Source organism: Poecilia reticulata, linkage group LG1 (assembly GCF_000633615.1).
Source record: "Poecilia reticulata strain Guanapo linkage group LG1, Guppy_female_1.0+MT, whole genome shotgun sequence".
Lineage (NCBI taxonomy): Eukaryota > Metazoa > Chordata > Actinopteri > Cyprinodontiformes > Poeciliidae > Poecilia > Poecilia reticulata.
Genome location: NC_024331.1, coordinates 19,563,845 through 19,584,021, shown reverse-complemented (window position 1 = coordinate 19,584,021; position 20,177 = coordinate 19,563,845). Strand labels below are relative to the sequence as shown.

Here is a 20,177-nt window from a genome sequence, read left to right as displayed (position 1 = left end):
GCTGCTTTGGTAATAGCACTATTCATGAAAATAGGCCCATTTGAGAGGCAAACATTAAAAGTACCAACATCTAGAATTTTCACGAACAGAAGAAGCAGCAGCTTTTAAGCCTTGCATTATATAGATACGATCAGAAAGACATTTCAGACAAAAAAAAACAAACTATTGTAGTCTCCAGTAAAGAACAAATAGTTATCAACGACAATGCGCCCTGTACATGCAACAAACGCTAATTTGTCTTTCAGCTTCATGCTCTTCTCTGCATCTTTGAGTCTTTGTTTTATATAAGTGTTCAACAAAGCTACACGCCTATGTGCGGGGAAAACAGTCGAGTAAAGTTAAGCAGCAGTCATGTATGAGGTTAGCAGTAATACAGCTACTGTAGCAGAGTTAAGTAAATATCTGATAAGAAAAGAACATTGTTTACAAGCAGTACATGTACAAAGAACAGACGTGTCCACACGCTTCTCAGTGCACTGTAAAACATGCAGCACAGTAGCATTCCAACAAATGTTCCAGACAAGCCCGCACAAAACAAAAGCACACAAAAGTTGGTTTTAAACTAATCTCTTGAACATAAAACTCTTTATGTCATGTACAATCTCCTTGTTGTCAGAGGTGTTTAACAATGTTAGCAAATACCTCAAAAGTTGTAATGGCTCTAAGTCACTTGAGAAGCCCAGGTAAAACCCAGAGAGATAGAAAGCTGAAAAACACAATCATCAATACTCCACTGTCAAGGAGTTCCAAGAACTCATATAAACCTGAATAGCCTAATAGTGTAACAGCTAAGAAACAAATATGAGAGTCACACTTTATTTCAGAGCTCCAGAGGTTCAAAGCTGTGTTTTTCATAACTGATCCTCAGCAGAGTTAACGGTAACAATTAGGGCCAGTTTTCCCACTGAAAAACACAATAATTTGCCATATCACAACGTCCTACGTACAATACACATCAATAAACAAACTGTAAAATTATTATATTTTTGTAGTTTCATAACTCTTATGTATAACTTAGTTAATATGTGTATTATTCTCAGAGGACAGTGCTGTATTTCTTATTTTCAGATCCCCACTTGGACCACCAAATGGGGTCACATAAGATTTATTTATAGTAGACCGAGTAGATTAAAAATAATTTTTTAAAATCATTAGTTCTCCAAATGGGTACAAACGATGCAAAGGGTGACATTTTGTACATTTGAGAAACGTCTTGTTACAGACTGCTTCATTTCATAGTAATTTGAAATGGCATTGCAGGAAAAAGGGCTGCACAGTGGCGCAGTTGGTAGAGCTGTTGCCTTGCAGCAAGAAGGTTCTGGGTTCGATTCCCGGCCCCAGTCTTTCTGCATGGAGTTTGCATGTTCTCCCTGTGCATGCGTGGGTTCTCTCCAGGTACTCTGGCTTCTTCCCACAGTCCAAAAACATGACTGTCAGGTTAATTGGCCTCTCCAAATTGCCCCTAGGTGTGAGTGTGTGTGTGTGCATGGTTTTTGTCCTGTGTGTCTCTGTGTTGCCCTGTGACAGACTGGCGACCTGTCCAGGGTGTACCCCGGCACGCCAGCTGGAGATGGGCACCAGCAACCCTCCCGACCCCACCAAGGGACAAGGGTGCAGGAAAATGGATGGATGGATGGATTGCGGGAAAAAATTATCGGCACCCAATTTAAAAGAGAGTGCATAAGATTGGTATTGCACCTTCACTAAATTAGAATTTGTGGAAATTTTTTTTGAATGCAATTAAAATTCACAAAGCGCATTTAACTTCAGTGGTTTTGGGAATTTGGTTTAGTAGTCCATGTACACTAAAGATGCAGTGAGCACCACAGTTACCTGAAAACTGTGCAATTAAAAAAAAATCTGGTTAAAAACAGCCAAGGACCATGTCAGAAAAATACAACCTCAAGTATGACTATCACATCACAGACACACAAAAGACCTGAATATTAATATCAATGTGTTTCTTAAAGGCAAGAGTTGAATTTCTGAAAGTCTCCAGAGAACTTCTGTCTTGTAAGAGTTGGTTTGTTCAAGTTTTGAGGACTTTGAGGCGTTCTGTGGTCTAAAAACTCTTCGTGTCAGCAGCTAATGCAAGACTTCCTGAGTTACTGGAACTGGTATTGGTACCGGATCCAGACAAGTTGGAACTAGATGAAGAAAAGGTAGCAGATTTCTTCTTGGGAGGGTTCTTCAGAGTTCCAGTGCGTTCTTTGACTTTGTATTCCAGTGTGCTGTGTGGCACTCCATAAACTCCTTGAGCCTTAGAGACACTCATGCGGCCAGCCATCACCATGGTGATGGCTTCCTCCATCAGCTCATGGTTGTACTGGCGATACCTTCCCCGTTTCTTCCTGGGTTGTTTGTCTTTATCCCGGCAACCGTCTTCTGGCTCATCCAATGAGGATCTGCGTGGTCCCAGACGATGAGGTATCTGGCTGGCGCTGTCTGAACAGCTTTGTGCCAACAAAGGCGATCTGAGTTTGAAGAAAGATAAAGGTCTGGCAGATGCCGAAGACAGACTGGCAGTACTCTCTGTTAGCGAGGTACTTTGATGGAGATCTTCAGTCGTGCTGCAGTTCTCTGCTGACACCGACATGGAACGAACCTGAGGAATCCGCAGGGATGTGGGAGATCCCAAACTGGGAGGTGGACTTGTTGGTCGCTGAAGAGCATTCCTGAGCTGGGACAAACAGTAGGGGAGGGTCTTTTGTTGGCCAGTTAGCTGATAGAGAGCGAGAGTAGACGATGGGAAAGTAAACTCTGAATTCTCCTCTGCCCCTCCCCCAATTTCCGCCTGTTCCGCGCAAGCTGCCACCTTCTGCAGGACAAGGCGGGCTTCTCCTCCCAATGTTGAGGACATCGCATTTTTTGAGGTTGCCTCATCCCTACAGTCCCTGCCACCTTGCTTAAGCTGATGCAGCACATCCAGCTTCCCGTCAGTCCAGCTTTCCAAACCTTGCCGCAAGGTTTGCAGGGGTATCCCATAGAGCAAGGCAGCTCGCTGCTCCTGCAGCCTCCCTGAGCGGATATCCTTCAAAGCCTTGGACAGCAACCCCTCAGACAGCTCCCAGCTCCTCTCAATGTACTCGTTCGGCTTGTGCTGCCTCCTAGGGATGGGAGGACCAAACAGCAGGGTCAGGATGGAGGTGATGAGGGGGGTTGGCTTAGGGGACAGGGTGGGGTGAAGACTCAGGGGTCCACTCCTTTATGCCTTGTGTTGGTAACATCACTGCAACTGTTTCATGTCTGTATGTTCTCAGTCTGTTTCACACACTGCTGCCTGTCTGTCACACACACTCTGTGTGTGCAGCAAAGCCTCTTCACGTCCAGGTGGGACAGTCTGTGAATGGCATGCAACCCCTGCAGCTTTGAGATATCCAGGGACTTTTACATGTTGGTCATAAATAGTTCAATAAAAGAGGAAGTAAATACGTTGTGGAGTACTGCAATGATGTCCTTATTGTCTCATTGTACAATCCTGGGGTGTTGGTAATGGTGAAGCCTTTATTGTGACGTTACCGCTCAAGAGATAAAAGAGTCAACCCCATGGAATCAAAGTATCAATATCGAATACAAGCTAGCTTTTACAATGTCGTGCAGTAGTCATAACCTTTGAACGCTTGTACATTTTCCAGGAATTACATCCCCAAACTTCACTGTAGTTTGTTTCCATTTAATGTGATACACCAACACACAATGGCACATAATTGTAGAACAAAAGGAAGACAAGGCAAGATTTTTAAATTTCTTTGCTAATAAAAATCTATGCAGCACCCCTGAACAGATAGTTTGTGGCACCATCTCTCTTTGAAACTAACGGCAAGTTTGTTGTTGTGTGTCTTACCTGCTTGCTTCATCTAGAGACTGAAATAGCTCAAGATAAGTCAGAAGCGATCGTGACTGTATGTTGACATAAATTGTCGAGTCTTGACTAAAATGTTCAGTTCAGTTGTGGATTTCTACTAGACCAGATTGGAATATTGTGTTATAACCCAGCATTAAACTTCTCACCTTTATTCCCGAACTGTTTTGTGTGTTCCTCGGTCTTCATGATGCAGTTTGTTCACTAATGTTCTGTGAAGACTTCACAGAACAGATGTATACAAAATGGCTAAAAAAATGTATCACGATATACAAATTTCATATCAGTCAATGTTAATTATTTATTATCTTTTTATTTTAAATATCGGATATTTAAAATAAAATATTGATATAGCTAAAAAAATGTATCACGATACAAGTGTTTCACATCAGTCGATATCAAAAATGATTGATTAGTTTTTGTTTTAAGTATTGGAAATACGGCTGTTTCACTCATTTTCTTCCTTCACTTCACATTGTTTCTTATTTTTAAGCAATTATGAGGCACAGATGAGAAACATGCAACTCCTGCTCCACAAGTTACTCAACAGGTTGTTGCTAGGTACCCAAAAAGTGAGTGAGTAAGTCAATGCCAATCATCTTGCTTAGCTGCATGAGAAAGGTTAAGGGGCTAAAGGCTTTCCTCTGCCTACATCCCCCAGAATGCTTTATGGTTCTGAATCAAAGCTCTGTGAAATTACTGAACATTCTATCGTATTTACTATTGATATTAAAATATATATCATTTATTGCCCAGCCCTAACACACAGGTGGACTATTTGCTAATTAGGTGTCTTCTGACGGTAACTTTAGAATCCCATTTAAGTGTGAGACAGAAACTAAACGCAAATGGATGCCACACCATTTTTAATCACAATTTTACCATTTTTATTTATTAGCTCACATTTTTTTTAAATCTGTGTACGCCTTTTCTTCCACTTTATGACTTTACACGACTCCAAGTTGGTTTATCACATAAAGACACTAAAATACAATAAAGCTTGTGGTTGTACCGTAGCAAAAATGTGAAAAGATTCAAGGGATGTGAATACTTTTTTAAGAGAATGTATGATTACAAACCCGAACAACAACAGAACTGAATTATTTGGGCTCAAGAGTGGCCTGTTGAATAATTTACAAGAAAGAGCTATTGCAAAACTACAAGTCAGTCAACAGTGTTTAGGCTGAAGCACCCATCTTAGTATTGACTTGCGAGAAGATGAAAAGATCAGCAGCACCAATTTGGTAATATTTTATTGCCAGGGCATTCTTTGATAAAAATGCCAACATGCCATGTTACTCTTATTCCCTCATAACTTTTTCTCTCTTTAAACTAAATAAATCCATGCAAAATAAAACTCTTACTCTGAGGCGTTGGAATTGGATGATGTTGTTGCAGAGCTTGTGGCGTTCCGGTTTGAGAGATCCAACACACCATCTATTAAAAAGCAAAAATATTTCATAAATATAAAACTGTATGGAGTCAAGTTTATTTTGATTCAAAGTATTTCAACCTCCAAAAGCTTTTCACACCTGTTCGGTTCACTGTGAGATCCAGAGGAGCATCTGATGTTTCTGGCACCAGAGATGAGGGTCTTGTAACTCCATTTGTTGTGGTACGGAGCAGGCACTTGGATGTATACTCCTCAGCAAACTTATGTATCATCTTCTTCATCAGTTCATGAGCAACTAAAGGTATTTTGGGATCACAATCCAGGGTCACATCTGAAATGCAAAGAGAGGAGATCGAGATGAAAGTTAAAATGAACTCAAATTTGAGTTGTTTGCTCAAAGATGAGCTCGTAAACGCAACTTGAAGCTCGTACAAACACAGGAATTTGCCTGTAAGCATATCTCAGTACATTAATATTCAAACAATAAAGCTTAGGAAAAAAGAAGAACACTACTTTTAAAAAGGTGGTGTAGTGTAGAGTATTAAAAATGTTCTCTCATTTTCTTATGAACAAAAAAGGCAAAAGGTAGTATAACTAAAGTACTGCCCTTTTATGTTCTCTACTAGACACATAAAATCCAAATATAAACACACAACCTGTTCCTTGCTAGATCCAAAGTACAAGATGTTTTATCTGTTTATTTTTTTTACAACTTTTGTGTTGCTGACATCAGCAAGTAAACAAAAATTTTTCCTCAACTTATTCCTCAAATTTTGACAAAGACTAGGTGAAGCATCAGCATGTGTTGTTGGTTTTAATTAGGCAAAGATTAACTAATTTCACGACAAAATGCATACACTGGAACATGGTTGACACAAAGTAACATGTTGCACTTTTTGTTGGAGCCAGAGATTTGCAGAAGAGATAGATATGCTGACTTCATTTCAAATATCAAACATAAAACAGTCCAAACTATTGATGAAATTTGTGCCCAATCAGGTAGTTTCAGGCCTTACATCCTGATCAGACTGGTATCTACTCTAAAGACAATAATAACAGCTAGTACCTACTGCTGTGGTGTGTCCAGAGTCAGACTGTCATGCAAAACCGTACAGCGACGAAGAACACTTCAGTTTGAAGTGGGAGCATTATTTCCAACTTAGCAACGTTGACAATGTATTTATCAATTTTTAAGACACCTCCAGCGACATCGTGTTTTGTGTGCGGAGGAGCGATAAGAAACGGCAGAGAACAGACTCGAGGTGCCTCACCGCTGGGGGCGCTCATGATCCTAGATATTGTGACTGCACAACTGCAGAGTAAGAGACAGCAAGCTAGCCATGGAGCTAGCCACAGTAAATAAGTAAAGTACAGCAACATATTTTTCTTCTCTCTTCCGACGTCAACATGAAAGACTACATTTCTACACTTAAACAGTTTTCTAAAGTGGATTTTCAATTGAAGCAGGAGATGATAACTAAAGGAAGACCAACACCGGAGCTGAAAGTTTTGCTTCGAGACAGTTTGATGATTCTCAGAGTATAAAAGACATGCCGAGGATAGACTTGGCTTTGGATGAACGGATATTTTTGTGCAGAATTAGCGGTGTATGGATTTCATTGAAACGTAAAGGTAAGACGGCAATAAGATGTTTTTGTTTAGTTTTTTAATTAAATGTGCGTTTTGTGGGCTACAGTTAATGTTTAAATAATTTTGTAAAGTAGAAGCGGTAGCTAATCTACCACAGCAATTATTTATTAATAAAACATTAAGCCTAAAATGTACCACAACAACAAACTAAATGTTGTGTTCTGTGTGCAAAATTCTTGAATGTTTTTTGGTGTTAAATCCTAAAACATGAAGTGGCATTGTTGTCAGTTGTTATGGCAATGAGTCTGCGTAACTTGGCGAATACAGATCACTTTGCTGTTGATCATAGCACGAAATTAATACCTACATGTTTAAGTTTCACTGAGTTAACACGGCCATGAATGACGCGTAAAAGATTAGTCTTTTTGCCCCCCAGTGATGTATGCATGCGCGAAATTTCCGTAGGTCCAATAACATGGATGGTGTCTAAGTCAAAAGTCAGTGCCTCACCAACAATGAACCTCAACGCACGTCACTGATGCCAATATATCCTATATATCAAAATACAAGATATATATTTCAAAATACATYTTACTGACCTGTGATGTAGAAAAGATGAGACACAGTTGAGCATCTAACGCATAGACATAATATAAGAATAGAGCCTCATGGACCGCTCTCGCCTATTGTCGCTGACGAGATTTAGGGCGACCATCTTGGAGCGGTCCACCACTCCACTCAGCTTATGTGTTTAGCAGGCAAAATGATGTATCAGCGCATTTAATCGATCATAACACGYYTTTTTGTTACTGGAAACCATATTCAAACATCTATCAAAGCTACATTTATAAAAAATTTAATTATTTAAGTATGTTATTATTTAAGTAGTACATAGTTCAGCATATGTAAATATGCTTAGTGGCTATAACAGTAGAATAGGAATGGAATATTCTGATTCGATGTATGAAGAGCATATTACAAATCACACAGCCGTTCATAATTTATTTAATAAATTATTTAGTAATATCAATACATATTTATATAACTATACAAACACAAATAAATAACGGTTGACGGTGTTGTCAGTTTTTCTTTGCAAAAAGCTGAAGCTCAGTCAGATTGGATGGGAAGTCGTTGTGAGCTCTCCTGACATAACTGTTCATTTGATTTAGGTATGGGATTTGACTGGGCCATTTTTAAATCATGGCTGTATGCTTAGGCATACGATGGTGTTTAAAAGTTACAACATAAATCTGGGTCTTCTTCTTCTTCACCATAGTCTTTTCTTCCCAAACAGCAAGTTGGTACACTACCGCCMCCAGCTGGTCAGTCTGTGTAACCTTTAAATCAGTTGATCTTGGCTTATCAAGATCAACATTTTCTAGATGTTAAATATTCCACAAAATGAGCAGATAAAAGATGTACAACATGCCAGTTTAAACTTTGAACTATTTGCAAAACGACTGAGCTCTGCAGCATTAAAACATGGATRRAACTGTAACTACAGTAATCATAGCACTTCTTCTCTTCAGTGTTTCTGTCGGTTTCTGGTGGTGCAGCTCTGTGCTGCCTTCAGGAGAATGGGACATCAGAGTATTATCCATAAAACTTCACCCACATGGCATTTATTGTTCAAACCAGGGCTTTCAGTGGAAAAACAAAAGTTCCATATCCTTTTAATGCCATACAAATATGAGACAGAAACATGGATAATATCTTTATATAGACCTGTCTATTGTTTTATAGATTAATAGTTTTACTGRACAGAAATTACAAAGAACAAATCTGGTTCTTAATCAAATCCTAATGAGTCAAATTGAAAGTGTCATGGAGTCATCAGCCTCATGACATTAACACTGACATAAAAATAATATTGAATAAATAAATATATCAAATCTAATTAAAAACAAAAATAAGTGATCAGTTCTTTACTGTTATGTCTGTAAGATATATTTATTCTCAGTATTAGATATGGTCTTAAACCCATGGCACTTCAACAATATTATTTTACCTTTTATCTGGAAATAGTCTGTTTATTCTTGCCATACAGTCCTCTGTATTAATTCTTGCTCGAAAGGTCTTGCCATACCAGTTTATTCTTCTGTATTTACTTTGGTTTCTTAGTTTATTCTTGCATTTTGTTCTTCATTTCCATTTAGTTTCCTTTGATTAGTATTATCCTCTCTTGGTTTATTGCTATGTCCACTTTAGTTTCTTTCCTGTTGCTAGATTTATTTTATCGTTTATTGACCGTCTGTAATCTTCATTCATCACCTGCTAATTGTCATGTGTCTCACATCATGTGTTGATTTTTTCACTGTTCAGCGTCGGATTCTCTGTTTTTATGCAATAATTCACGTCTAGTTCGTTGCTCCGTTTTATGTCCCGCTTCTCCTATTTCAGAGTTTTGCACAATGTGCACCTTGGTTTTTATTTTTACCCCGTATGGTGCAGGGCGGTCGGGAAGCGTATCGATGGGGAGAAGGCAGACTAACATAAACCTTTCAAAACAACGGAAACAATTTCTGCATTCTGATTGTTGAAATTTAAAAGTGTTGTGGTACCGTAGTCCTATCACCCCCGTTTCATACCGGACCACTTACAGCTCCGGTGTTAACGCTATAAAATGAACCCTACGAAATACAGTTTTAGGAAGTTGCTCAAAGTCCAAACTGGTATTGTTGTGATTGTAAGGTGTAAAGTTTACCTTCGACCAAACGCCCCCCAAAGGAATCCCAGCGCCCCCCTTTTGTAAAAATGTCTGCCAACTTCCTGTCTTGTCCTTTTTCTTCTAGCCATACCCAGCGCCACTTGTTTTTAATTCCTTTCGCAAGTAAACGTGTTCCTTTCCCGGGTGAGACAAACTCCCATCTTCTTTCATATCGCATTTGATTTAACCACCGAACCGAACGCATGCGCTTCTTTTCTACAAACCGTTGGTCAGCCATTGGTCAAGAACACGGGAGCTAGAACTCTGATTGGCAGACATCTTTGTAGACGGAGCTCTTTAAGCCCGGAGACTACAGTTGAGAAGGTCCTCGCTGCAGCAAACAGAAAGGGGCGGGGATGGACCACTGTCAGCCCCTTACCTTATTTGAAAATGGGATCATTGCACTCCGGAAGTGAAGGGGGCGCTATTTCCTATATTATCCGTGGTCTCTTGTTTTAATTTTCTTTCTAAATCTGTGATATAGCTTCATCTTTAGGAAGGAGTTTCTCTCTCAGCATGTATTTGAACTTCTCTCTTTTATTTACTTCTGTGCAGCTCACAGTTTTTAACAATTTCCGTTGCTTTCTGTGTACTTCTAAATCTGCTCCTTTTTCGCATCTTCTCGGGCCTGCTACTGCCTCTAGTGGCGTGGGGGTGGTAGCACAACTAATATAAATACATTACTAAGTCAGAATACCAGTCTTTATTATTTATTATTAATTCTGGCATTACTGGAACCGCAAAAGATAAAGTCCCTCACAAAACACCATACTTTTTAATTTTCTTAAGGAAGTAGAGCTCATTAAATGACATAAACAAGATCTGAAAGAGGTTCTTTGGCAAATTTTAAATACCTTGGATAATTCCTGGACAGTCAGCTCAATTTTGCTGAAAACACTGGCTACATTTTTAAGAAACATCACTTTATCTTTTAAGAAGACCCAGTGATCTTGGGGTTACCTAACAAGTGCAACTCTGTCAAAACCTCTAGTTAGTTAGAAGTAACATTAGCTAACATTACCTCTAGTTAAGCAAAGTTAACATTTTAACAATGAGTTAAAATGTTACAACTTAAAAGTGCTTTAGCTTTTCATCTCCTCGGCTGGTTTGGTCACATGAGCTGCAGACTAACAGACAATCTTTTAAGAATACTTGGAATAGCAGGAAAAATTGTAGGTAAATAGTGGTGAAACCAAAATCAACTCTGTCTAAACTGTTTAGAGCATCCATCCTCTTTTCTTCCTCAGTTTGAGCTCATGAAGGCGTTACTGTGTTCCTCTGGTAAATATAGAACATCTATTAGACGTCATTCACTGACAGTGCAATAATTATTCTTAGCCAAATTAAATGATAACATTTACCTGCAAAATGCTATGTGTTTACTTGATGCACTAAATGTTTATATTATGATTCTATTAATTAGTTTTATTTTATTGTTTTAGAGTCAAAGAAAATTTTCCACCTTGGAAGACTAAATAGTTTAACCATATTTTTTCCTATATATAGGACTCTACCAACAAAACAAAAATGTGGGTTATTGCTTGTTTAACAGTCCTGGTTATTCATCTGTGAACCTAATTAATTTGTTTGTTATTGACTTTTGCTCAATTAAATTTTTTATGCATACATTGTATATGGTATTTCTATTGTTGTTGATAATGTTGTTTTTCATCTCTTATTTCTTTTCTTCCTCCTATAAGTGATGGAGATACATAGATATTATTTATAATGTATAAAGGTGTTGTTTATGTCACCTAATTAGCTCTACATCCTGAAGAAAAATATGGTATTTTAGAAGATAATTTGTCTTTCACGTTGCCAGTAATGGCGAAATTAATAGTAAATAATAAAGATTTTGTGGTATTCTCGTTTAGTGACATAATTATATTAGTTGTGTTACCACCCCCACGCCACTAGAGGCAGTGGCAGGCCCAAAAAGATGCAACTAAAGCATATTTAGAAGTACACAGAAAGCTACGGAATTTGTTAAAAGCTGTGAGCTGCGCTGAAGTAAATAAAAAAGAAAAGTTGAAGTACATGCTGAGAGTGAAACTCCTTCCTAAAGATGAAGCTATATCAGATTTCAAAAGAAAATTTAAACGGGAGAACGCGGATAATATAGGAAATAGCGCCCCCTTCACTTCCGGATTGCAATGGTCCCATTTCCAAATAAGGCAAGAGGCTGACAGTGGTCCGTCCCCGCCCCTTTCTGTTTGCTGCAGCGAGGTGTACTTGCTACAGTTTGGTTGAGGCGGACCGTTTGGTCAAAAGCCGGAAATCCGGCCCCCGGCCGGAGCTCTTTAAGCCCTGGACATGTTTTTAAAAGAGCGACTTGCAACTTTCTCTAGTTTATTGGAGACTTTGGTGACAAAACTAGAAAGCACTGATAGTACTGCAGTTACAGTGAGCAGCGAGAGCAGCTACAACCTCCGAAATTTGAGGTGGACCTTGGGCGGAGAGGCTGCTATTGCATTACTTACATAAATACAAACCAATGATTTATTCCTTTCCATTTTGTGCAACCAAACAAGAGAACAAGTACACAAATAGAGGTTTTACATTATTGTACATCTTGTTGATTTAATGAGACACAAAAGCTCAGAATTGCTAAAAGGTAGGTTACATCTGTAACTTTCACCATGTGTGGCAGCAATGATTGAACTTGGGGCCATCTGGAAAACTCTGACTTTCCAAGTTAGATTTTCAACTTCAGGGGACATTCTTGTTACACTTCAGACCACAAATTCAGAAAAGATGACTTTTACATAAAAAATAACAGCGTATGCCAGTTTCTGAATTATTCTTGTCATTTATAAGGCTTTGTCCTACACTAATTTATTAGCCAGACAAAGTTAGATTTCTGTGACATTAAAATAAATTCCCTTTGCTCAAAACCAGGACATTATATTCCATTGACATAGGGTTACAAAATAGCCCCATATTGTGATTACTGATGCTAATATTTATCTATATATGTATTTTCAATAATAATTTTTGTAATTGGTCTTTATCTAGGGAACACATTTAAAGAATTTATTTATCTGATATTTTCAGCTTCAGATCATTTCTATTGGTCACACTCAGCATACATCAAAAAAGATCCATACATGTTCGTTTTTTTTTTTGTTTTTTTTTTAAGGCCAAACCAGACAAACACATTCAATAATAGACTGACCTTTCTTGTGAAACACAGCTTGAAGGAACTTGTGTGCTGATTGGCTGCTCTCAGAGATGGTTGAGGTCTGACAAGGAGAGTAATCAGAAGGGGAGGAGAGAGGCGACGCAGCTGCGGGAACTTGGTCCTACATGGAGGAAAAATAATCAGTTACCTTATTGGTTCTTCATTCAAATCTTAGATTACTGTATTTTCTGCACTATAAGGCACATCGGATTATAAGGCGCACCTTCAATGAATGGCCTATTTTAAAACTTTTTTCATATATAAGGTGCATAGAATAGACGCTTCAGTTTGGGTTGCCAATTTGTTCCGTACTCTATTATTACACATCCACATTTGTAAAGAAGTGGTCCCCGAGTGCTTTATATAGTAGTCTGCCCCAGTCGTTGTTTCACTCATGGTGTTGGTGTTGCGATATTGTGCCCAACTGCTTTCTGGGTAACACAAACCAACCGACACGCTGCCGCCGCAGTCTCCGTCTCTCTTCCCTCGCCCCTCTGGCTTTAAATGTATTATCAAACTTTATTAACAAACCAGCGTTCTGACAACTATCCCAGCATGCACCGCGCACTTCTTCTATGGGGAAAAAAAAAGTCGGCGGCTGCTTACCTTAGTTGCTAGACCTGTTGTGGCTCAATATTGGTTCATATATAAGGCGCACCGGGTTATAAGGCGCACTGTCGGCTTTTGAGGAAATTGAAGGTATTTAGGTGCGCCTTATAGTGCGGAAAATACGGTATACTGTGTGAGAAATTGTGCATTTGACAATGTCATCAAAAATCCTTACATTGAGTTTGTCCAGTGGCAGATTACAGAACGAACATGTTGAGAGGCTTGCCTCTGCTGACCAGTCATCCAACTCATCAGGTTCACAGTCTGTAAAACATATCAAAAACTCTACAGTTCCTCAAATACAGCTTGACCCATTCTGGGTAACACATGATAGATCTATTTCTTTGGCATCTTGTTTACAACCTTTTCACCTTTCACAGCAGAAATCAACATGCATTTTTTTAGCTATTGAGAAATTAAACTGTGGATTTAAAGTGAGACCCAACAAAAGTGGTAGGTACAAAAATCAAATGACACTGGGAACAGCAGAATGTGCAACAAGCAAACTTCATATTCACTGAGAGATTCAACATAACTTGCAGATCTTAATTTTGCAACAGCTGTGTAACTTCCAGTCAAATTTCCCCTGAACTGCTGGCAGGCAACACTGCTATCCTAATTCAAAAGTACATGGCGTTTCAGTTGCTATGACATAATGCTATAAATAATTACTGTTACGGAGAAAGATTAAATAAAACCTACTCAGTAACATACAACAACAACTTGGTATGGGATGACAGAAACCACCACTAGATTATTTCAAAATGTAGATCTCTAGTTCGATACCTTAAAACCTTGTCCACCAAAGTCACTTAGATTGATTAAAAATGGCTAATCAATAAATTCATTTTTCTGGACTGTGGGGAAGTTTTTCTGATTAAATTGATTACTTTTTGCGCACGCCCTGACCTCAAAGTCAATCCCATATTTACTAACATATTTCCAGTGTCTCAAAATTATTTCCTGTCCAACAGTAACTCTGACAATGGTGGATGTTGTACATTTCATTATATTTTCTGACTTGCAACACACAATGACTGTTACTAATCTGTTTTCAATCTGAAGCATCAGTGTTTTTGTAGCAGTAGCCTTTTAGTATAAACTCAAAAAAGGTTCATATGTCCCAGTACAGCAAAAAAGAAAAAAACAGCTTGACCTGCCAACAATTACAGATTTTTCTTATAAACGGCTGTCAAGTTTTATAAGATCACAATGCATCTTAATTGTTCCAATCCCAGTGACTAATAGCCGTGAAACAAAACAAACTTGTTTTAACTGCACAAGGTTGTGCTATAAAATAAAAATGTTTAGACCACTGATGTCCAAACTACTAAATTAACTAAACAAAACAATCGATCCCTTTTCATTTAAAATTCCATTTAACTGTTTTTCAGTTCTCTCTCATGATAGAACAAAAAGAGACAGTGGCTGATTTTCAAACCTTGTGGAGGTAGGTAAGACTGATGGATAAAATCGGTTTCATATTCAAAATTTTGGCTGAAAGACTAGCGCACTCCTAGTTCTATGGCATTAACCTAGTGAAAAAAAGTTCCAAAAATATGTTACATTTTGACATTAATAAATTTACAGTCAGACTCATGACTTCAAGCATGCTCTAAAAATCTATATATTTATTAAGGTCGGCTGTTTTGGAATAATTATATAGCATGTAGTGTATTGTGTTAGGTTATGGATGAAATTTAAATACATTAGGTATATTTTTTTTGTCCATAGAGGACATTTTACATTCCCTAATAAGCATCTAAAACTAATATTTCTTAATGCATTGATAACTATTTTCATAAAGCATACAGGTTTTAAGTTGCATGTATTTTTTCAGCAAATATCAGCACAAACTGAATATCAGTTTTTGAAGGGCTGTCCTATTTCCCTGTACAATAAATTAATTACCTGAATAAAAATGGTTAAGTGACAGAGGAATGTGGACATGTTAGAGGTAGGAATAAACCCAGGAAATAGGATTTAGCATAAATGTTGAGTTAAAATGTTGAAACAAAACAATACCGCAGTGACTATGATCTACTGGACATATGTTATCTGCATACAAGTGTGATTGAGTGAAAATATGTCAATGCAGGAAATGCATAGGTGGAATGCACAGGTGTTGGTGTTAGGGCAAGGTCCTGCTGTTTTGAGGGCCATATTGTGAAATAAACAACTAGTAATATTACATTTGTGCTTTAAATGCTGCAACACTTAAAACAGGTCAACTAGTTCATGACTGAGTCAAAGATCGTTTGTATCGTTTGTTTAAAACCTGAGTGAACCTCCTTCCAGAAAAAATTTAAAAATCAACAGCTGGCACCTCAAAATAGTCATAAAAAGTTTTTAAGTTTTTAAGTCAAGTTTCAAATGTCAGAAGGTACCTTTGTACTCCACAAGGTCTCAGTGCGTTTAAAAACAGGCACACTCATCAGGTTGACAGTCTGCTTGCTATAATGCAATGACCAAAACACTTCGAGTATAAAGTATTAATAACCTACCCACAAATAAATTAAGGTCTCTCAGCAGCATTGGGCCATAAATTCCCACCAGAATACTTTCAAACCCTGCAAGACAAAAAGTAACAAACTGTCACTTATATAAAAATTATATTCTGGAGTTCAATTACGGTCCTAATCGCGTTATTTGTTAACGTAAATCCATACAAGGCCTAAGAAAAAAACTTATAACCATGCCGATGCGGTTTGTTCAAAACTCAACTGCAACAATAAATATATTCAAATGTTAGTAAGACCTTTATATCATCGTATAGATTGAGTGGCAGATATTGGGTTAGGTCCTTATTTTCATGTCAGACAATAAACCTTATCTACCGTTGGCTTGGACTAAGTTAGCATAATCTTGACACAACCGGATTTCTGAGGCAGTAACATGAAAAGAGGTACAACATGGCGCTAAATTGATAAAAGTCGTTAACTTGAGCCATCTACAGGGCTTTATTCCCCTGATGTGACATTAGCTTTCTCTGCGTATCAACAAAACCCCTCCCATAAAGGTTAGCTGAAACCTAAACCTAGCCTAGCTTCGCGTTAGCATAGCCGATATATATGAACGTGTCAGTAAACAAACACGGAAAACGTCATTACTACATTATAAATGTGTTATTATAACACGCCGTGATATATGTGTGAAGTTGTCCAACTGACACGGAAATGCCTAAAAAAACAAACACCGGCTAACAGCTAGCTGGCAAAGCTTGGACAAAGGAGCTAACACGCAAGCTAGTTGCTACAGTTATAAACTACCTACAGTACCGACAGCAACCAGCAAGCTACTAGTTAGCAAGGCAGCTTAGGTCGGAGCAGCGCTCTTTATTGGCGGCTAAAGCTAGCCAAAACAACTGAGTTGTTTTTGAAAAACTAAAACATGATAGGATTTCATACCAACGAAGTGTATCAGTCTATGTCGCCAGGAATCAAGTTCCCGCCGAAACCCTTTCCTTTCTACCATGCATCTGGTGCATTGCACGGCCGCCATTCTCTCAATCCCTACCCCCTCTCTCCCTCTCTCTCTCTGCTGAGAAGAGACGGGATGAGACTGCCACACAAATGTTCCACCGGCAGCTTACCACTAGAGGGAGCTGAGATAATGATAAACAGCCACACAACTTCACAGAGCTTTGCAAAATATGTTTACATTACATTTATCCATCGACTTTACCTGCTTATGCCTGCAGGGTCACGGGGTGATGGCGCCTATCCAGAGCGGTCAAAGTGTTTACACATATTGAATTTTTCTATATTTTGCCATATTGAAACTAAATTCTTCAGTGTGTTTTGTTGGGAAACATAACATAGCGCGTAAATACGCAGGGGAGGGAAAAAGAAAAAAGTAATCTTGTTTTTTACACATAGAAATCTGAAAGCTTTTGTCAGCCCTCATATTCAACCCATTTGATCTAAAGCCTTTAAATAATCCAGAGCAAGCACATTTTAGCCACAAAGTAAATATTAGTTTTAAAAAAAGAGTCCAGCTGTGTTCTTCTCCATATAAGTACAGCTTCTGTGAATACCCTGGATGCATAGTTGACATAGTGGCACAAAATGGTGACAGCATCATGACATGGGGAGGCTTCTCTTCGGCATGGACAGAGAACCTGCTCATAACCTGCAAAAATCATGAGACCTGTTGCTGAGGTTGCAGTTGCAGCTTGTTGGTATTCTCCAACAAGCTGCTCACAATAGTTTTCTGGAATCTTGTCCCATTTCTCCCAAGAAAACTGAGTCAACTGTATTTTAGTTTTGCACAAATATTGAAAACATTTACTTTCTTCTTAATCATTAAATGTACTTTATCATTAAATGTTTATATTAGCGGTTCTCAACGCGGGCGGTACCGCCCCCTGGGGGGCGTTCAGAGGATGGCAGGGGCGCTGGCGGAAATTTTTACAAAAGGGGGGCGCTGGGAGTCCTTTGGGGGGTGTTCGGTCGAAGGTAAACTTTACACCTTATATGCAACAATGCCAGTTTAGACTTTGAGCCACTTGGTCAAACTGTATTGTGTAACATTAAATCATGCTTGGTTGCAACTGTATCGATGGCAGCTCTTCTTCTATTCCAGTGTTCCTCAACCTGTTTTGGGCCAGCGCCCCCCTAGCCTTTATCCAGGTCCCTCACTGACCCCCACCAAAGAATTTGCAGGCTACCTTGCACTGACCATTATTTTATCATTAAGTTTACTATCACTATTGTAGATGTTTTGATTTTTATGCTTGTTTCTGTATTTATCAACAAAAATAATTTCCCAGAGAACAAAAAGTCATGGGAATAGAAATTATTTTTACATAAATAAAAAACAATATCTCATATTGCGATACTATCTCAATATAATATTAAGATTTTTTTTTTCTCTCATCAGAGTGGCATAAATGGTCTTCCCTAGACACCCCTGTACTTCCTGATGGTGTTCTCAGGCTTTCAAACTTCCCCATGTCCTTCAATGGTCATTACAGCCAAACACATTTTTTACTTTGATCAGATCACAGGACTTCAGAATACGAGACCTTTTTAGTAATCATTTTATGATGCCTTGTAGAGTAATGATTTTTTTTCTCTCTGAGTGACCAGATAAGGACACACTCTTACTTGATTTAGCCAGCGTCGTCACATTTTAGGGGATTGTGCTGTGCATATTTAGAACAAAACTTGTTCCTCTGTGGGACAGAGACTCCATCTCATTCCTGAATAATATGATATCTTAGGAAATGTTTGAATACGTGAACATTGGACCTTCAAGCTTCCGGAAGTTGTACCCGAGAGTATACCAAACATGTTAAAGTCCACAGCTCTGATCCTGTGGACCTTAACACGTATGATATTTGGATAACATACGTGTCTTTTTAAAGAAAAACATAAAGCAGTCCATTAGAAGAACAGTATGTGATTAATTTTTGACTGTATAATTTGATAAAGAAATGGTAAGCCATGTATAGGTGGAGCCACATGAGGGCAGTAGGGTACTTTCTGAGCATGTTGACCAAATGTGGGATCTTGTATTAAAATATGGGGGATTACCATTGGGCTGTGGACATTCGCTCAAATAATACATATCCCACCATGATTAATGTTACTGTAATCCAGCACTTTATTAAGATGATATTTATTTTCATGCATTCATGGTTGGCTTGCCAACAGGAAAGTACAGCCCAACACCCAAATGGGTCTAAAAGGCCTGGCTTGAGTTGTGTGTCTGTTTGCCTAAATAATTTGTAATTGCTTGGGAATCTCATAGGATTAAACAGCACCAAAACACTTTATGCACTTAAATCATGGGTTTAAATGTATGCTTAATGGTCCGAAGGGAAATGGAAAGCATGCAAAATTACAATTGTTGATGGATTTCTGTTATTTGCGCCATTCAATGAAAAACTTAGAGAAATAATTTTTAAATGAAAACACTTTTCCAGTGTAGATCTCCAGGCTCCTGATGCAAATTACCCGAGCTTTGCATTTATTCAAAGACAATCCATAAAAAGTGTGTGAATTTACAACTGTGACTTTCATGGTGGGTGTGGAAGTGATTAACTGGGGGACAGAGGCCAGGAGGCTGATTAGAGAGCACACAGATATAAGGTGCTTTGGAGGGCAGTAAGACACATGTGATTGAATGTAGAGCATGGCGAAGGCAGCAAGTGTCACAGGCCCAGGTGGTATTCATTGTCACGGTGACTTAAGGCGCTGTCGCTGTGGAGATGATGATGAAAGACTGCAGTCTGGTGGACGGAGCGTGACCAACAGCATTCAGCCCACTATGCCCTAAGGAGAACAATGATTGTGTCCAGACTGGGTCACAATAATAACGCAAAGACTTTAAGATGGCAGCCAAGATTGCTGAGCAGTTCCAGAGCGCCGCCTACCACTCCCATCTGTCATTATTATAAACTCTCAATCTCTCAGGAGTAAAAATGACGAGATCCAAGCACAAGTAAAGTTCTCATCAGACTGTAAGAATATTTGTGTGATTGCCCTAATGGAGACTTGGTTGACAGCTGATGATCAGAGCCAGGATTGTGAGACTGATAGATACGGCCAACCAATTTGGCTTAATTGAGATGGACAGCTTACTGTTAAATCACAAGGACAGGGTGTGGGGTTGTCTGGCAACTCACAATAATATACCAATGTCAGCTCAAGGAAGTCTTTCAGCTCCCCTGACGATGAACTCCGTTGTGTTTCTGTTGGTCTCTTTTTTCCCCTAAAAGAAATTCCAGATATTCAAAATATCCCAGGATAAATATGGTCAACACAACAGCTGCTCTTACAGACCTTGTACAGAACTTGTAAAGCATTCTTCCGCATTTTTAATAGGA

The 20,177-nt window shown here is 38.7% G+C and overlaps 1 protein-coding gene across 2 annotated transcripts in view; it reads right to left on the bottom strand.

The window, feature by feature from the left end:
• lcorl (ligand dependent nuclear receptor corepressor-like) overlaps positions 1–16,896 on the bottom strand; it is a 28,954-nt gene extending 12,058 nt beyond the window's left edge. The window contains exons 1-7 of one of the 2 annotated variants that reach the window (XM_008413060.2): positions 16,753–16,896; positions 15,850–15,915; positions 13,521–13,609; positions 12,731–12,857; positions 5,395–5,586; positions 5,227–5,299; positions 1,574–3,107 (exon numbers count right to left, since the gene is read on the bottom strand). In XM_008413060.2, the coding sequence (XP_008411282.1) occupies positions 2,063–3,107; positions 5,227–5,299; positions 5,395–5,586; positions 12,731–12,857; positions 13,521–13,609; positions 15,850–15,915; positions 16,753–16,846 (1,686 nt within the window). In that variant the 5' untranslated portion in view covers positions 16,847–16,896 and the 3' untranslated portion in view covers positions 1,574–2,062. Of the gene's footprint in view, positions 1–1,573; positions 3,108–5,226; positions 5,300–5,394; positions 5,587–12,730; positions 12,858–13,520; positions 13,610–15,849; positions 15,916–16,752 lie in introns of those variants that run through there. The other variant, XM_008413050.2, reaches the window with a different exon arrangement.
• Between the last annotated feature and the right edge of the window lie 3,281 nt (positions 16,897–20,177).